Genomic DNA, 17,849 nt, shown 5'->3' on the forward strand with positions numbered 1-17,849 from the left:
CTTGTCTCCTGATTGGTCTTCTGGTCAGGTGTTTGCAGGTCACTGTTTGTTAACCCTTTATAGGTGAAAGAGACATTAACCCTTAACTATCTGTTTATGACAATTGTATGTTAACATGGCAACATAAGTTAAACAACAAATGTAATAATCCTAAAAAGGAAATTCTCATGTTGATATAAGCCCTACATTTGCTTTTTGCAAGACCCACTAAATTGACCGCAGATTGCTCTCCCATTGACTCCTGTACTCCACCGGATTGAGACGAGTAAAGGGAGTCGATGGGAGAGCATCGCCGGTTGACATCACGTCATATGGACCTCCATGCAGGGATCGGCAACCTTTCAGAAGTGCTGTGCGAGTCTTCATTTATTCACTCTAATTTAAGGTTTTGCGTGCCGGCAATACATTTTAACATTTTTAGAAGGTCTCTCTCTATAAGTCTTTATTATATAAATAAACTATTGTTGAATTTAAAGTAAATAAGATTTTTAAAATATTAAGAGGCTTCATTTAAAATAAAATTAAAATGCCGATCTTATTAGTTTAGCATGATCCTTTTCCTTGATGAGTTTTCCAATGTGCGCCACAGCAGGGAGTGACTTAGGCCAGGAGCAGAGCCCTAGGCTGGCTGCCGGTACCCCAGACCAGCAGTGGGCTGAGCGGGGCCGGAAGTCTGGACATCGGCTGGCAGGGGGGCTGGTGGCCGGAACCCCAGACCGGTAGCAGGCTGAGCCTCTCAGCCTGCCACTGGCCCAGCTCAGTTCACTGCTGGTCTAGGGTTCCGGCAGCGGTAAAAGTAACTTAAATTTCTCATAGGTACTGTTGTATTAGAATCCCCCTTGGGAGGGGGAGGAGCTCAGGGGCTGGGATGTGTGGTAGGGAGCACTCAGAGCAGGGGGTTGGAGTGCGGAGGGATCAGGGCACGGGGTGGGGATGTGGATGGTGCAGAAGTCAGGGCTGGGAGCTTGGGGGGTGTAGGAGTCAGGGTTGGGTGGCGTGAGGGGTTCAGGGCAGAAGGTTGGGGGGTGAAGCGGAAAGTCTCGGGGGGATGGGGACTTGGGGCTGGCCTGGGACAGTCCCGGTTATGGCTGGGTTACCTGGATGGTGGATGGGTCCCTGCCCCACGCTGTTCTGTTTCTGCCAAGAGAGCTGTGGGCCAGCTGTGTGGGGGCACTGTGTCTGCAAGCAAATGGAGGGCGGTGGCAGAAGACCAGGGCCAACTCCAGGCACCAGCCCAGCAAGCAGGTGCTTGGGGCAGCCAGCAGACCGGGGGCGGGGGGAGGGCGCCATGTCCGGCTCTTCTGCGGTGGGTCCCTCACTGAGGGAAGGACCAACCGCCGAAGACTGAAGCGGTGGCGGTAGAGCTGCCGCAGATGGCGATTTTTTTTTTTTGCTGCTCTGGGTGGCAAAAACACTGGAGCCGGCCCTGCAGAAAACCCTCTAGCCTGCCACTCCCTTCCCCCAGGGGACGCAGGGACGGCACGTGCCTGCAGTGCCCTGGTGTCCAGCCACACTGGCGAGAGAAGGGCAGCAGGACAGGCTGGGACGCGGACACTTCCACCGCACCTCCTGCTGGCCCCTTTCACTTGCCTGACTGCCTGCTGCTTAGGCCACCGGCGCCAGCCTGCAGGAGAGTTCTGGCAGCCAGCAGCCCCCCAGCAAGGAGTGCGCCACGCTCTGTGCCCCAGCATCGGCCGGCTCTGGGTTCCGGCTAGGTTTTGGTTCCGGCTGCTGGCCCCTTGCCAGCCAGGGTCTCAGCCACCGGGCTGCTCAGCCCACTGCCAGCCTGCGGTTTTGTTCACCCAGGCTGGCAGCGGGCTGAGTGGGGCCGGGACCTCGGCGTGCCATTAAAACTCGGCTCACGTGCCACCTTTGGTACGCGGGCCGTAGGTTGCCGACCCCTGATCTAAGCTATGTTGACTTGAGTTACGCTATTCACTTTACTCAAATTATGTAGCTTAGATCGACTTTTTCCTCAGCTCAACAGTAAAGCTTCTATGATTTTCTCTTATTTTAATCCCATTTGCAATCCAAACACTGCAGCACCATGATAATGCATTGAGAGCCAGAAATTGTCCATTCAGAGTCAAATGCAAAAAGTAAGCAATCACCATTAATGCTGAAATATAAGTAAGATTTTTAAATTATTTCACATGTAATAATCTAAGGGATCTTCAAAAACACACAAATATATTTTAATTTTTCTACTATTCCTTTAAACTCAGTTATGTTGCTAGCTGGTCAAGAATTGTGGCTAGGGCAACTCACCTGAGATGTGGAGACCCACATTCAAGTCCTAACTGATTTTAAGCAGGGACTTGAACCCGGGTCTCCCATATCCTTGGTGAGTGCCTTACCCACAAGACTACAGGCTATTCTGGAATCTGTCTGCCTCAAAAATTTTCATGAAAAAAAATAAGAGAAAGGTCTCTGTTTTTGTTCCACACTATAACAAAAACAAATTTCAAAATCTCTATTTTTTTTACAAAACGGAATTCTTGTATTCTGGCCAGCCCTAGTTACATTTTCACAAAAGCAAAGTGCTCTGTATTGCCATCTAGTGGAACTAAAGCTTCCAGAACTATGCTTCCAAACAGCTGTTGGTCTGGATTTAAACTTTTGTACATTTCTAAAGTTTCATAATCCAAACAAAATAATCAAGTTGCAAGCCCTAAGGCAGCACTTATCTGTCAAGTGACATCGATAAATTATTGCATTTTCAGAATGATTCTTTGTCATTACACTTCTACATCTCACTAAGACAGTGATGAGCTGCTAAAATCTTAACAATCGGTTCCCTATACAAAGTTATGATTTAAGGGATGTGCCACAGTATGTATTTTTTATACCAATAGGGTTACCATATGTCCCTATTTTCCTGGGAGAAATTTGTAAATTTTAAAAATTCAGCCCAGACAGCGATTTAAGAACCGAAAAGCCTGACATCTCCGGGAAAATACAGATGTATGTTAACCCTACCTAAAGTTCTTTCTTAAAAAGATGGGCCTGAACTAGAAATGAGCTCCGTTTCACATGTGTGAGTCCCCGCCACTCCCTTGGGGTGTGCTAGGGTGACCAGATGTCCCAATTTTATAGGGACAATCTCAATTTTTGGGTTTTTTTCTTATATAGGCTCCTATTACCCCCACCCCCATCCTGATTTTTCACACTTGCTGTCTTATCACCCTAGGGTGTGCACATGTGTGGGTCCCAGCTGCTCCCTGCCCCCCCCTCATTTAAGCAGGTGTGCAGGGTTACTGCCCTGAGAACTGCAGGGCACCAGTGGACATGGGGCTGGCTGTAGACAGGGGCATGGGGCAGGGCTAGCTGGTGGCAGGAAGTGTGACATGGGCTTGCTGCAATAGGGCCTGGTTGTGGGCAGGTGGTGCAGACGGGCTGGCTGCGGGCGGGGGTGGTTGTGGGCAGGGGCTGTGGCAGGGGGCAGGGAGCGGCAGGGAGCAGGGGCTGTGGCTGCAGGCAGGGGGTGGCAGGGGCTGTGACAGGGAGCAGGGGCTGTGGCTGCAGGCAGGGGGTGGCAGGGGCTGTGGCTGCAGGCAGGGGGTGGCAGGGGCTGTGACAGGGAGCAGGGGCTGTGGCTGCAGGCAGGGGGTGGCAGGGGCTGTGGCTGCAGGCAGGGGGTGGCACAGGCTGTGACAGGGGCTGTGGGCAGGGAGCAGGGGCTGTGGCTGCGGGCAGGGGGTGGCAGGGGCTGTGACAGGGAGCAGGGGCTGTGGCTGCAGGCAGGGTGTGGCACAGGCTGTGACAGGGAGCAGGGGCTGTGGCTGCAGGCAGGGGGTGGCATGGCTGTGGCAGGGGCTGTGGGCAGGGGGTAGCAGGGGCTGTGGCTGCGGGCAGGGGGTGGCAGGGGCTGTGACAGGGAGCAGAGGCTGTGGCTGCAGGCGGGGGGTGGCAGGGGCTGTGACAGGGAGCAGAGGCTGTGGCTGCAGGCGGGGGGTGGCAGGGGCTGTGACAGGGAGCAGGGGCTGTGTCTGCAGGCAGGGGGTGGCACGGGCTGTGACAGGGAGCAGGGGCTGTGGCTGCAGGCAGGGGGTGGCACGGCTGTGGCAGGGGCAGGGAGCAGGGGCTGTGGCTGCAGGCAGGGGCTGTGGCTGCGGGCAGGGGGTGGCAGGGGCTGTGGCTGCAGGCAGGGGCTGTCAGGGGCTGTGGCTGCAGGCAGGGGTGCAGTTACACGGGGAGAGTGGCTGAGAGCAGCACAGCAGCACAGCAGGCTACAGCCGGGAACCCACCATGCACCAGCAGGAGCCCCAGGGCCAGAAGTCCAAGGAGCAGCAGCAACAGGATCAGGAGGCAGCCCACATGGCTCCTGCAGCGCAGCGCCCCCCGGTGGCCGGGAGGAGGAATTACACGCTTCCCGGCTGGAGTCCATCAAAGCTTCCTTCGCAGGGAAGCCAGTTAACAAACGGTTCTAAAGGTGCTTCTAAATTTAACAAGGGGTCCTGCGAAGCAGTGCAACCCGGCTCCAGCTCACCCCTGCACTAAGACCTTCATTCTTATTCACTGAAAAATTCTGCCTCTTACCTACACCTTTATAACAGATATGTTATGGGAAAAATAATATGTGGTTGGGGTTGATTTTGTTTTTTGAAAAGGAAGGGATATTAGCTCACTTAAGTACACTGCGAATTCTGAAGAAGCCTATGTTAAAAGAGTTACTTTTAAGATATTTGCATGCTGTGTTAAGGATTCTGTACTACTATCAGTGTGTCTCAAGCTCTTATTCCTTGGACACCCCCCTTTGTTTGGAGAGCTATTATAAAGTTTCATTTTAATTGTTGACTTTGGCACCAGAAACAAAACACGAAGTTCCTCAGTTATATGGCCTCAAATCTCCACTAAATTATTAAAACAAAAAATAAACAAACTGTACTTCTGTAGCGTTCGGTGTTCTTATCTTCAGTCCTCATACACAGTTGCAGAAGTTTGTGTGTTTTTTTCCTAAACTGTAAGCAGATCTTAAATAAACAAGATAACGTCTTGTATAAACAAAGTTACTGCAATCCTTGCCTAGTTTCTTATTGCACCATTCAAACGAAAAAGCTATTTAGTTTGCAACAACTTGCCTACAATAGATTGATTAAAACTTACTGAGGTGGAGAAGACAAGACCAAACAGATTCAGACAAGGGACCACTGGACAGAGAGTGCTGCTCTGAGAAATTACCCCATCCCTACTTCCCCAAATGCAGCAAAGATTCCCTAGAGGAGAAAGCTGACGGAGACCATGTGAAAAGGCACAGGGACTTCACAGAACCCCACACACTTGCAGCAATTTCAACCAATACACTGAATTTGGGTCTGAACTCACAATCACTGAATTTGGGTCTGAAGGGGGTTGTAGGAAAAGATACTGGATATTCCCCCGGCAGAGCCTTAGAGAGTTTCCTATCCACTATGGAGAAGTGGAACAATATGTCCCAAAGTGAAGAAAATAACGAGTTCCCAAATAATTACAACTTTTACTAGAATTTGTCTCAAAATTGTAGCAATTGTCACCAAGGTATCCATCACTGTTTTACTGGGTCTAAAATCTAGGTTAGTTTTCCCTCTTCATTCACTAATTCTGCTAGAATACTAGCTTGACTGGAATGTATATAAACAAGAAAAAAATCCTCTCTTGCAAACAGAACAATCTAATTTAGTTACTTATAGCATAAAATGCATCATCAAACTACTTAAGAGGACATTTTGGCAATCAGGACACTTTTCATTGCTTACAAAGGCTAATTCTAGCAGCCTTCGCTCACACACGCCAAACCCCTCTGAGTTCACTGGCTCCTAAATGAACAGATGTATTTCTTCAAATTGCAATTAGTTTTACTAAGATACTTGTAAACATTAAATTCATTCTCTCTTTTCCTTCTTCGTGGAAAACCCCCATCTCACTGAGGAAGTACATTCTTGTGGTGGTGAAGGGTAAACTTTACTGGCACTTGGAAGACAGAGGTTCTATGCCTTGCTCTAACAGACTTGCTATGTGACAAGCAAAATGAGTTACACCTAGCAAGGGACATAAGACAATAAGAAGAGGTTCTATAGTATCTTAAAAGCAAGAGAAAGACCAAGCCCATGCTTACACTACAAAATTATGTTGGCATATAGCCACTACAGTTATTCAATTGTTTGTGTGCGCATACACTCAGCTCCTTGTGTCAGAGGTGCCCATCCTCACGAGGAGCACTTGTATCAATTGTATTGTCAGCGTGGGGCATTGCAAGATGGCTTTTGAAAGCCAGTAACAATCAATATAAGCAATGCAATGTCTACATTGACACTGTGCTGACCTAATTACATCCACCATTACTCTATGTTGCTTGGGGAGGGGGCATTACTAATTCAGCGTAGAGACGCATTTAGGTCAGCAGGAGCCAAATTTAAGTGAAGACACTTCCACAGCTAGGTCGATGCAAGGCAGTTTACGTCAACCTAACCCTGTAGCATAAGGAAAGTATAGGTCCATTAATTAGTAGTGAAGGAATGCTAATGACAGATGATGACATCAAGACAAATGAGGTCTTTGATGCCTATTTTGCTTCTGAAGTGATCAGATACTTAACACGATTAATATTAACAACAAGAGGGATAAATGCAAGCCGAAATAGGAAAAAAACCTAGTTAACAATATTTAGATAAGTTAGATGTATACAAATTGGCAGGGCCTGGTGAAATTCATCCTACGGTACTTAAGCTGAAGCAATTTGGGAACAGATAGTGATTATCTTTGAGCACTCATGCAGGATGGATGAGATAGAGAACTAGGGAAAGGCAAACATAGTACCAACCATTAAAAAGGGGAACAAAGAGAACCTGGAGGAATATTGACTAGTCAGCATAACCTTGGTACTTGGAAAGATACTTGAACAAATGAGTAAACAAACTAGTAAGCACCAGAGGATAATAGAGTCTTTAGAAATAACTTACATTGATTTGTCATCAAGAACACATCATGCCAAACCTAATTTCCTTCTTTGACACGGTTACTGGCCTCGAGCATAGACAGAAAGCTGTAGATGTGATCTATCTGGATTTTAGTAAGGCTTTTGACAGTCCCCCATAACATTCTCATATGCAACTAGGGAAATGTAATATAGATGAAATTACTCTGAGGAGGATGCAAAACTGGTTTAAAGACTGTATTCAAAAATAGTTATCAATGGTTCACTGTCAAACGGGGGGAACATATCTAGTGGAATTGTGGAGGAGTCTGTCCTGGGGTCCAGTACTATTCACTATTTTCATTAATGACTTCAATAATGGAGTGGATAGTATGCTTGTAAAATCTGTGGAGGACACCAAGCTGGGAGGGGTTGCTAGCACTTTGCAGGGCAGGATTAGAATTAAAAATGATGATAAATTGGAGAACTGTTCTGAAATCAACAAGATGAAATATTATAAAGACAAGTGCAAAGTATTATTCTTTGGCAGGAAAAAAATTAAACGCACAACTACAAAATGGGGAATAACTGGCTAAGTAGTAGTACTACCGAAAAGGATCTGGAGATTATAGTGGATCACAAATTGAGTAGGAGTCAACAGTGTGATGCAGTTGCTAAAAAGGCTAATATTCTGGGGTGTATAAACAGGAATCTCAAATGTAAGACATAGGAGGTAGTTGTCCTGCTCTGTTCAGCACTGGTGAGGCCTCGGCTGGAGAACTCCATCCAATCCTGGGCACTCACTGTAGGAGAGTCCAGAGGAGAGCAACACAAATGATAAAAGGTTCAGAAAACGTGACCTATGATGAAAAGTTGAAAACGGGCATGGTTAGTCTCGAGAAAAGCAGACTGAGGGAGGACCTGATAGCAGTCTTCAAATATGTTAACGGCTGTTACAAGAGGATATTTTTCAATTGTTCTCCATGTCCACTGAAGATAGGACATGATGTAATGGGCTTAATCTGCAGTGAGGGAGATTTAGATTAGATATTAGGAAAACCTAACTATAATGGCAGTTAAATTCTGAAATAAGCTTCCAGACAAGTTGTGGAATCCCATCATTGGAGATGTTTAAGAACAGGTTGGATAACTCCTCGTCAGGTATGGCCTAGATTTACTTGGTCCTGCCTCTTGAGGTCCCTTCCAGCCCTACATTTCTATGATTAATCAAAAGGCACTTACACTCTGTGCCTAGTTTCCTTAAATGTAGATACTAATACTGCCTTACTCATAGGGATATTTTGAGATAAGTCTAGTCAGTTTTGGGTGGCACTCAGAAAACACAGTGATGAGTATCATGAAAACACTGAAATACACAAAGGCAGGGATCGGCAACCTTTGGCACGCGGCTCACCAGGGTAAGCACCCTGGTGGGCTAGGCCGGTTTGTTTACCTGCCGTGTCCATAGGTTCAGCCGACCGTGGCTCCCACTGTGCTGGCTCACCACTCCAGGCCAATGGGGGCTGTGGGAAGTGGGGGCCAGCACATCCCTTGGCCATGCCGCTTCCTGCAGCCCCCATTGGCCTAGAAGGGCCAACCGTGGCCAGTGGGAGCCGCAATCGGCCAAACCTGTGGACGCGGCAGGTAAACAAACTGGCCTAGCCCACCAGCATGCTTACCCTGGCAGGCCGCGTGCCAAAGGTTGCCGATCCCTGCACTAAGATTTTCAAATTTTATTCACTTGTTTATTAGAGATAGAGCTGAAACAGAATCCCAGCTCCGAATATTTGTGAACTTCATGGATTTTCACGGTTGGCTTCTATCTCTAGCAGCCAGAGCAAAATCAGTGGTACCGCCACCTTCAGACTTTGGGGAAGCCCTGACCTAGTCTTGAACTTTGCAGCTCAATTGCATCATCCTTTTATCACTCCCAGTACCATAATATTACTTCAAAGGCAGAACTTGTAATAAACAAACGTGGACAACTACACATATTGGAAGGAATACATTTACTATGCTGACATTTTACAAGGCCTTTGCTGAAACCTCAATGCCAAAATTAAAAAAGAAAAAACATACAAGAACACTACAGGTTAACCTGGACCCCAGGACATTCACCACAACATTACCTATAGTAGTTTTTAGCCAATACAAAGAGGAGAATCAGGAGACGTTTGAACCATCACAGGAACTGTGTGTGTGTGTGTGTGTGTGTGTGTGTGTGTGTGTGTGTGTGAGAGAGAGAGAGAGAAAGCATTTGTGACCTTGCACCCCATAATGCTTTATAGAAATATACTTATGAGTGTAAATATGACATAACAGAATATGTTCTAAGCTAGATATGCCATGTAACATATCTTTGCAAAGGTTATGTTCTGCTGCATGTATTCATCCTATTTGTATGCATTATCATTTTTATATCTGAAGTTATGAGTGTTGGCTCTATGCTTGCATTTAAAGTGTTTGCTGTAGAAAGCACCTAAGGCAGATTTGGTCAACATAGTGTGAAGGGGTTCTTCAAGTATTTGGGAGTACTTGGCTAACAATGGACCTTGAGAGATGCCAATCCACATCTAAGCTTTCCTGGGAATGTTAGGTCTAACATGTGAGCAATGGCTCAGCCTGTAAAGAACTGAGTCATGCATTAACATGTGACTTGCCCATGTGACTCCAAAACTCCATCTTGTAGCTGTGATTCTACACAGGGGAAGAGAAGGGTTTCCACCCACAAGACAGAGACAGGGTTTCCACCCATAAGCCCCTGGAAATCCCTCCATTTTGTCTTCAGCAGGCTCAAGAGATAGCCTCTCTACCCCATGGAGATGCCTGAAAGAAATGGGAACAAAAGACAGTAACTACAGGGATGTAAGTGATTGCTGGACGCGGCTAGTCTGTCAATGAAGCTTATTGGAACATCTCTGAGGGTGAGATATACCTGCATTTAGTTTCCTACTGTATTAGGCTTAGACTTCTGTGTTTTATTTTATTTTGTTTGGTAATTTACTTTGTTCTGTCTGTTATTACGTGAACCATTTAAATCCTACTTTTTGTATTTACAGCTGTGCATCTCTATCAATGTTATAGAGGGCAAAAAAAATTATGAGTTTACCTTGCATAAGCTTTATACAGGGTAAAAAATGGATTTATTTGGGGTTTGGACCCCATTGGGAGCTGGGTATCTTGAGTGTAGGACACAGGAGCACTTCTTAAGCTGTTTTCAGTTAAGCCTGCAGCTTGTGGGGGACGTGGTTCAGACCTGGATCTGTGTTTGCAGCAGGCAAGTGTGTCCAGCTCAAACAAGGCAAGATACTGAAGTCCCAAGCTGCCAGGGAAAACGGGCTCAGAGGCAGTCCCAAAGGGGTTTCTGTGATCCAACCCGTCACAGCATTCTCTTGCTCTCATCCTTTAACGGTTTATAGACCTCACAAAGTTCCAGAAGATTTCAAACCATCTATATTCCTCCATTTCTACAGACACACAGCATGAAATTCCCTCTCTATCTGTTACTTAAACTCCAGAAAACATACAAATAAACAGTGTCATCGCCTTCTCACCTGGGCATTTGTCAAGTTGGAGGACTGTTATTTATCCCCAAATAGTCATCTTGAGTAGTTTAACCAAAAGTGGAATTGTTTAATAAAATTACCTACGTTTGTGTGCATTTACAGTAGTTCCACAGTGGGCAGGAGAACTGTAATAACATGTACAAAGTAAAAGTACACACAACTGTTTACACCACAATGGCTCAGACATGTTTTTAGTTGAATTATCCACACCCCATCTCACTTCCTGGGAACACACAGATTTTTCTTTCCTTTGTCAGCTTCCCCTTCATGTTTATTTTCTTCAATTCATTCATTTCCTGTCTCTTCTGCTCTTCAATAGGCCTCATTATGACTCAGTCCTAGGGGGGTAATGGAGAATAAGACCCCACATGCTCCCTTGAGTATCTGCTCCATGTTGCAGATGCAGGTACGGTGTGGGGTAGCAACAGGGGTGCTGGAATGAGGTTGGGGGGGAGATAAGAGGGCCATGGCACTCCCACCTTTCACAGGCCATAAGGGCAGCAGCATGGGGGGGAAGGGGCAGAGAGGAGTGAGTGGAGGACAGGATCTTGGGGAGAAGAGGCAGCACAGGAAGGAGGCCTCGGGGGGAAGGGGCGGCTGGCGGGGGGGGACCGGACCACAGTTTGAGCACCAGTGGCCCACACACACACACTTTTAGGGACCTTCAGCCACTCCTGGAGAGCAAGCATGCAGGCAGATGGGATAAGAGTGCGAAGATCCTTGGCACTGCCTCAGTCATCAATCTCTTACTTATCAGGGGCACAGATCCTTCCCCAGGTTTCTTCTAGGGTGCCTCAGCTGTGCACTACACCACACTGGGTCTTGATGTAAAATAACAACCTCACACTGTATTTATGTCCATTTCTTTGTTAATACTATTCCATCTCCATTTTTCTCTCCCCCGCCTCCCTTTATTGGCACTCAGTATTTGTTTCCCTTTTTAAAAAAATCTTTTCCAGAGCACTTAGCAGTGCAGCTAAGTGGATTGAAACTTACTATACCCTGCACAGCCATTCATGACAAAGAAGGAGCAGAAGAAACACATGCTGGTAAGGTTCAAATGCTTTCAGTTTCTGTTTTTTGTTATTAGTATGTTTAGTTCTCCAGCTGACACTTCAGAAGAACAGTTTAATGCTTTACTTTGACCTGCTGGAGAATACCTATTAGCCTCACTGTGCCAACAGTACCAGTAATCAAACTTTCCTCCCCTCTTCCACTAAAAGACAAAACAAAACATGCTTTTAAGAGTCTGTCCTTACCTTACTGGAGGCACATCAATATTTGAAGAAACAACCTTACGCTTCTGTTCAAGAAGACAGACAGAACGAGTGTTTTCTTTTTCATGCTCATGAATTCTGTTTGGTTTTTTGGTGTCTGCAGTTTTTAAATCTTCCTCCCTCATGGCCAACAGGAGAAATTGTTGGTCTGGTAATTTTTGACTGAAGTCGTTTTTTAGGTCATCCTGTTGAAATGTAGTGAAGGTCATGTCACGCTTAATGCTGCCTGCCTGCAAAATTAAAAGCAAATATTATTACATTTTCCTTTATTTCTCTTAAAAGGGGAAAAATTCAACACCCCTAAGGCAGCCATTTCTATTTAGCATAATTAACTAGGCCACTACCTCTTTGCCCTTCACAGACTCTAAAATTGCTGTCATTTTGCTTCAAAAGAAATTTACTAGTGACAAAGGTAGTCCTGACAATAATATCTTTGTTTTGGGAAGCAATTCCTGACTGCATTATAAGGTAAGCAGCTTCAGATAACTCATGATTCTTAACCTAAGAATAAATCAAATAACTAAGTATTATATATTCACACACACACACACACACACACAGAGTCGTTATTTGGAAATAAACAGGAGAATTCACAATTTATATGGATATCTTTCTAAAATGAATCCAACATGGCTAGCCCACCAAAACTTTATTATACATACATACATACACACACACGCACACACACACCACAATTATTGCACAGCATAACTGTAAATATCATTTGGAAGGAATGTGAAGTGTGTTTTTAAAACAACTGGGAGGCTTCCGAGAAGTAATGTAATCATATGTATTTTACTTGAAAATAAAGATAACATATTTAAACCTGTCTTTCTCCCTCCCTTCCCCATAGAAGAACCTGATTCCTGGTTGCAGGAGTATGAATTACTGGCCACGTCCTGTTTGACTATTAAACAGAAACTCACAGTTGCAAAGAGGCTGTTGCATAGCAGCTATGATAATTTGCCCCCACTTGGCCTCTTCTACAGGGAGATTCAGACCCTCGCACTGTAAAGGTGCAAACACACAGGAGGGCTGTTAAGAGACCAGCCTTTATTTCCTGACCCCAGTCACACAACATGGGTCAGGGCTACAAAAAGCTGTGACCCTTAAATACATGACAGTGGTCAGCATTCACTCTGAGCCTCCCCTCCTACAAAAGGGAGGGTTACATGCTTCAGACACTTCCACTTCAAGTATAAGCCTGGTCTACACTACGAGTTTATGTCGAATTTAGCAGAGTTACATCGAATTAACCCTGCACCCGTCCACACAACGAAGCCATTTTTGTCTACATAAAGGGCTCTTAAAATTGATTTCTGTACTCCTCCCCGACGAGGGGAGTAGCACTGAAATCGACATTGCCATTTCGAATAAGGGTTAGTGTGGACGCAATTCGACACTATTGGCCTCCGGGAGCTATCCCACAGTGCACCATTGTGACCGCTCTGGACAGCGATCTGAATTCGGATGCACTGGCCAGGTAGATAGGAAAAGTCCCGCGAACTTTTGAATTTTATTTCCTGTTTGCCCAGCATGGAGTGCTGATCAGCACAGGTGACCATGCAGTCCCAGAATCAAAAAAAAACTCCAGCAAGGACTGCACGGGAGATACTGAATGTGATCTCTGTATGGGAAGATGAATCTGTTCTATCAGAACTCCGTTCCAAAAGACAAAATGCCAAAACATTTGAAAAAAATCTCCAAGGCCATGATGGACACAGGTCACAACAGGGACTTAACACAGAGCTGCGTGAAACTTAAGGAGCTGAGACAAGAGTACCAGAAAGCCAAAGAATCAAATGGATGCTCACGGAGGGAAGGGCGACTGATGACTGTAGCTATCCCACAGTTCCCGCACTCTCCGAAAACCATTTGAATTCTGGGCTGAGCGCCCAATGACTGAAGGGTCAAAAACACTGTCGCGGGTGATTCAGGGTATATGTCGTCCGCCCCCCTGTGAAAGCAAAGGGAAAAAAATCGTTTCTCACCTTTCTTCAATGTCACTGCATGTCTACTGAATGCTGCTGGCAGACGCGGTGCTGCAGCGCTACACAGCAGCATCCCCCTTGCCTTGCCTTGCAGATGGCAGACGGTACAGTATGACTGGTATCCGTCATCGTCATCCCGTGGATGCTCCTGGCTGGCCTCGGTGAGGTCGGTCGGGGGTGCCTGGGCAAAAATGGGAATGACTCCAGGTCATTCTCTTCTTTAAGTTTTGTCTAATGGAAATTCAGTCCTGCCTGGAATATCATGGCAGCTGGAGGCTTCTGCCTCAGGCTGCTCTCCCCGTCAGCAGCACCGCGCGGTCGCGCCTACCTCAGCCTACCCCTTGCTATCAGGGATCACAATCAGATACTTAGACCTCTACATTTTGCTGCAAATAAAAAAATTAAGCTGCCGTTTAGAGCTGTCCCCCAACACACATATCCTGGGACATTTTGTATTTTACCAGTGTCAACCAAAGGCCCACACACAAATGGAGATTCAGTCCCGCCTGTGCTTCTATCCTAGTGCTTGTCACAGATTCCCATTTTCAGCTATAGGCTGAGCAAGTGCAGAATGGTGGTTCACTCTACTTCACTGTAAAGCCAACCGCCCGCCCCTCCCCCCTTCGATCTCTGCTTGCAGAGGCAATAAAGTCAGTGTTGTTTCAAATTCCTGCATTCTTTATTACTTCATCACACAAATGGGGGGATAACTGCCACGGTAGCCCAGGAGGGGTGAGGGAGGGAAGCAACAGGTGGGGTTGTTGCAGGGGCACCCCCTAGAATGGCATGTAGCTCATCATTTCTGTGGGATGCCTGGGGCTCTGACCCGGAGTGGCTGTTTTCCTCTCTGGTTCTTTAGTAGGCTTGCCTGATATTCTAGGCAGGACTGACTCTCCATTAGACAAAACTTAAAGAAGAGAATGACCTGGGGAGTCATTCCCATTTTTGTCCAAGCGCCCCCGACCGACCTCACCAAGGCCAGCCAGGAAAACCCATGACAGCAGCAGATGGTACAGTATGACTAGTAACCGTCTTTGCTAACTTGCAAAGGCAAGGGGATGCTGCTGTGTAGCACTGCAGTATCGCGTCTTTCAGCAGCATCCACTAGACATATGGTGACAGTGAAAAAAGGCTGAACGGGCTCCATGGTTGCAATCCAGGGAAAAGGGCGCAAAATGATTGTCTGCCGTTGCTTTCACGGAGGGAGGATTGACTGATGACATTTACCCATAACCACCCGTGACAACCCAGAATTCCAATTGGTGGGGGAGACTGCGGGAACTATGGGATAGCTACCCACAGTGCAATGCTCCGGAAGTCAATGCTAGCCTCGGTACATGGACGCACACCACCAAATTAATGTGCTTAGTGTGGCCGCGTGCACTCAAATTTATACAGTCTGTTTCCAAAAATCGATTTCTGTAAAATCAGAATAATCTCATAGTGTAGACATACCCTAAGAGTACCTTCTGGGACTGGGGCCAAGGGAAAAGAGCCCAGAGGGTCATGCTAGCAGCTCCTAGAGGCAAAGGAGCCTTCAACACTCTTACTAGCTCAACATGTAACCCACACACCTCCAGGGTGTGGTGTTCATCCCATCTAGTGGCACCGAGACCACTTAGAAAGAGACTCAAATAAGTCTGTTCTACAACTTTAGCTAATAGCCTGCTGGCTTTTAGATCATGCTTTAGAGGCTCATGCACTAAGCTCCAGGGGCCCCAGGTTCAATCCCGCTCACAGATGACTGGGGTCTGTCGGCGTTACGTACACTAACTCTCTCAGGCCCAGATACAAGTATCCCCTTCCAGGCTTACATCACACCTCTGCCTAGTTCCTCCATTCTCTCAACTTCTCCACTCCTGGGGAATGGAGGAGCAGGGCTGGGCTGGCACAGGAAGTTAGTTAGAAGGGCCTGATCATGTTACTTCAAGGCACCCAAACTTTTGCTACTGAGCTCTCGAACTGGTCACTTGTCAGAAGCCTAAGGAATGCACTCAAACTGCAAACAATAAACCAGAATGCAGAATATGAATGTTTAATATGAACTTGCAGCCTGCAGAAACCACAGGTCATCCTGAGCTAAGTAGCTGCACTTCTGTGATAGAGAGGAAGATGCCACGGCCACACTGTACAAAGCTGGGGGCTGACTTCTTGAATGCCTATGCATCACTTGAATTCTTATTGATCAGTAAACTGGAGGACACAAACAGTCCTGGCAGTAATCGCATATGTGATTTCTCTAGTTGAATCCTTGTCCTCTGCTGCCCAGGGTCAGTGTCTGGAAGCCATCCTCCCCGTTCTCACATTTAAAATGCCCGGGATGTTTTGGCAATATCCCTATTCCTGCTAGCCCATCTTTACAAGCTGACTGGTATGGTTCCATGTAAAGCTACAATGAAACCTCTCGCTACTGCTGCCTGGATGTTTATTTGGATATTTCAAAGGAGATGAACAAGCTAAGGTATGACAGGGACAATTCCAAGACTGGGCAAAGGCAGGTGACAAACAGTCTGGTGTAGAGTTGCCACCCATCCTGTTTTCACCCGGAGAGTCTGGGTTTCAGCCTGTGTGTCCGAGTGCCATTTGACAAGCCAGGATGTCAGGGTTTTTTATTAATCTATGGCAACCCTAAGCAGAAGGAAAGAGACGGTGCAGCCGCAGCCACTGTCACCACCTCTGGGGCCAGGCTCGCGGCGATAGCATGTGGTGTGCTGAAGCAGGGCAAGGGCGGGGCCTCAGGTGAAGAGGCGAGGCAGGGGACAAGGCCTCAGGGATCCAGTTACAAACCATTGGAAATGTGTCAACCCTTGTCTAGTGGTGTCCCCGAGCTGCTTCTACTAGACAGAGTTTGATGTCATACTGAGCGGGGACTCCATCATCAGCCTGTGACAGTGGACACCTCCAACATCCAGCAGAAGAAACCCCAGAAATGCACAGTGAGAAGAGTTCATTGAGGAGGGGGATATGGAAGATGCAGAGCCCACAGATAACTAGGAGCTATTTGAGATGCAGCTGGACCCAGAGACAGAACACATCAAGGAAGGGGATAGGGACTCAGATAGGTGTATTTTACTGCCTCCATTAATGTACACTTTTTTAAAGCTCTCTTTATGATCCCCAACACTTCATTTCCCATTCTCTGGCCCCTATCTCCCTCTCAAAATGGCTGCCAACTTCATGCAGCAGAGAACAAAGGGATTCTGTTTTAAAGTAGTGGTTTATTTTAAGGGCAGCAATAGTTAAAGAATTTCTGTGTTTTTTTTTTTGTTTTGTTTTGTTTTTTAAAGATACCAAAAAGCATTCCCAAACACATGCTTTGGCAGAAGCCTTTGATAAGAAGCCTTTCAAAGAAAGAACATTTTTAAAATAAAAATAAAACCAGAAAAGACATACACAAACCAATACCTGAGCATTTAAAATAAATACATCAAAAATACAAAACAATGCTTGCAAGCAATCTAGTACCCGGGCATTCACTACATGATGTTGCAGAAATATTCTTGTAAGCTTATGAGATGAAGGTTTTCTAGTCCATAAATGCAATATTTTGCCTTTCATGTCTGAAAATCCAAGTACAAACCAAAATATTTTCATGCTGTGCGTAGACTCAGGAAAGAGGCAGAACCTGCTGCTGGCTCATGGGTTTTAGACTGGCTCACAGAAATAGCCAACTACCACAACTCTCCTCCACTTGCAGAGTTTCTGGTTTACCTTGGCCCAGACATCCTTTTTGTTCTCTGGCACAGTGTCGGGGAAACTTTCAGCAAGTACTCTGATCTTTGCCCGTGCATTTCTAAGAAAAGCAGCCTTGTTTCTCCCGCTGCAATAAGACACTCTGCAATGAGCTCCAGGGGTATGATCACTGTGAAGAAGCCAGCTGCGTATGGGCCCAGGCAACCTCGAGACATCTTGATGCTTTCTCTGGGTCTCTTGTATCCTCGAAAGTGATATAACTGCCAGGATCCCCACTGCCAAAGTTCAACAGTGTTTACTGCATTATCCCTACATTTACCCTGGACCCGACATCTAGCCCTGCACCCATCACACCTAATGGGTTTCAAAAGTACCCCTAGACGCTCACCATGGCATGTGCTGCTGCACAAGCCTGACGCAAGCGGATGTG

General features: G+C 46.5%; 1 protein-coding gene across 8 annotated transcripts in view; it reads right to left on the reverse strand.

Moving 5' to 3' along the window:
• Positions 1–17,849, reverse strand: part of ZNF704 (zinc finger protein 704) — a 165,489-nt gene that overhangs the window by 104,182 nt on the left and 43,458 nt on the right. For 7 of the 8 annotated variants that reach the window (XR_007772645.1, XR_007772642.1, XR_007772641.1 and 4 more), the window contains exon 2: positions 11,718–11,965. Coding sequence is in view for 3 of the 8 variants with exons in the window: in XM_050941068.1 (XP_050797025.1) it covers positions 11,718–11,944 (227 nt within the window). In the remaining 5 variants the exon portion in view is untranslated. Of the gene's footprint in view, positions 1–11,717; positions 11,966–13,726; positions 13,770–17,849 lie in introns of those variants that run through there. The other variant, XM_050941069.1, reaches the window with a different exon arrangement.

The sequence above is a fragment of the Gopherus flavomarginatus genome, chromosome 2 (genome assembly GCF_025201925.1).
Source record: "Gopherus flavomarginatus isolate rGopFla2 chromosome 2, rGopFla2.mat.asm, whole genome shotgun sequence".
In the NCBI taxonomy this organism is placed as follows: domain Eukaryota; kingdom Metazoa; phylum Chordata; order Testudines; family Testudinidae; genus Gopherus; species Gopherus flavomarginatus.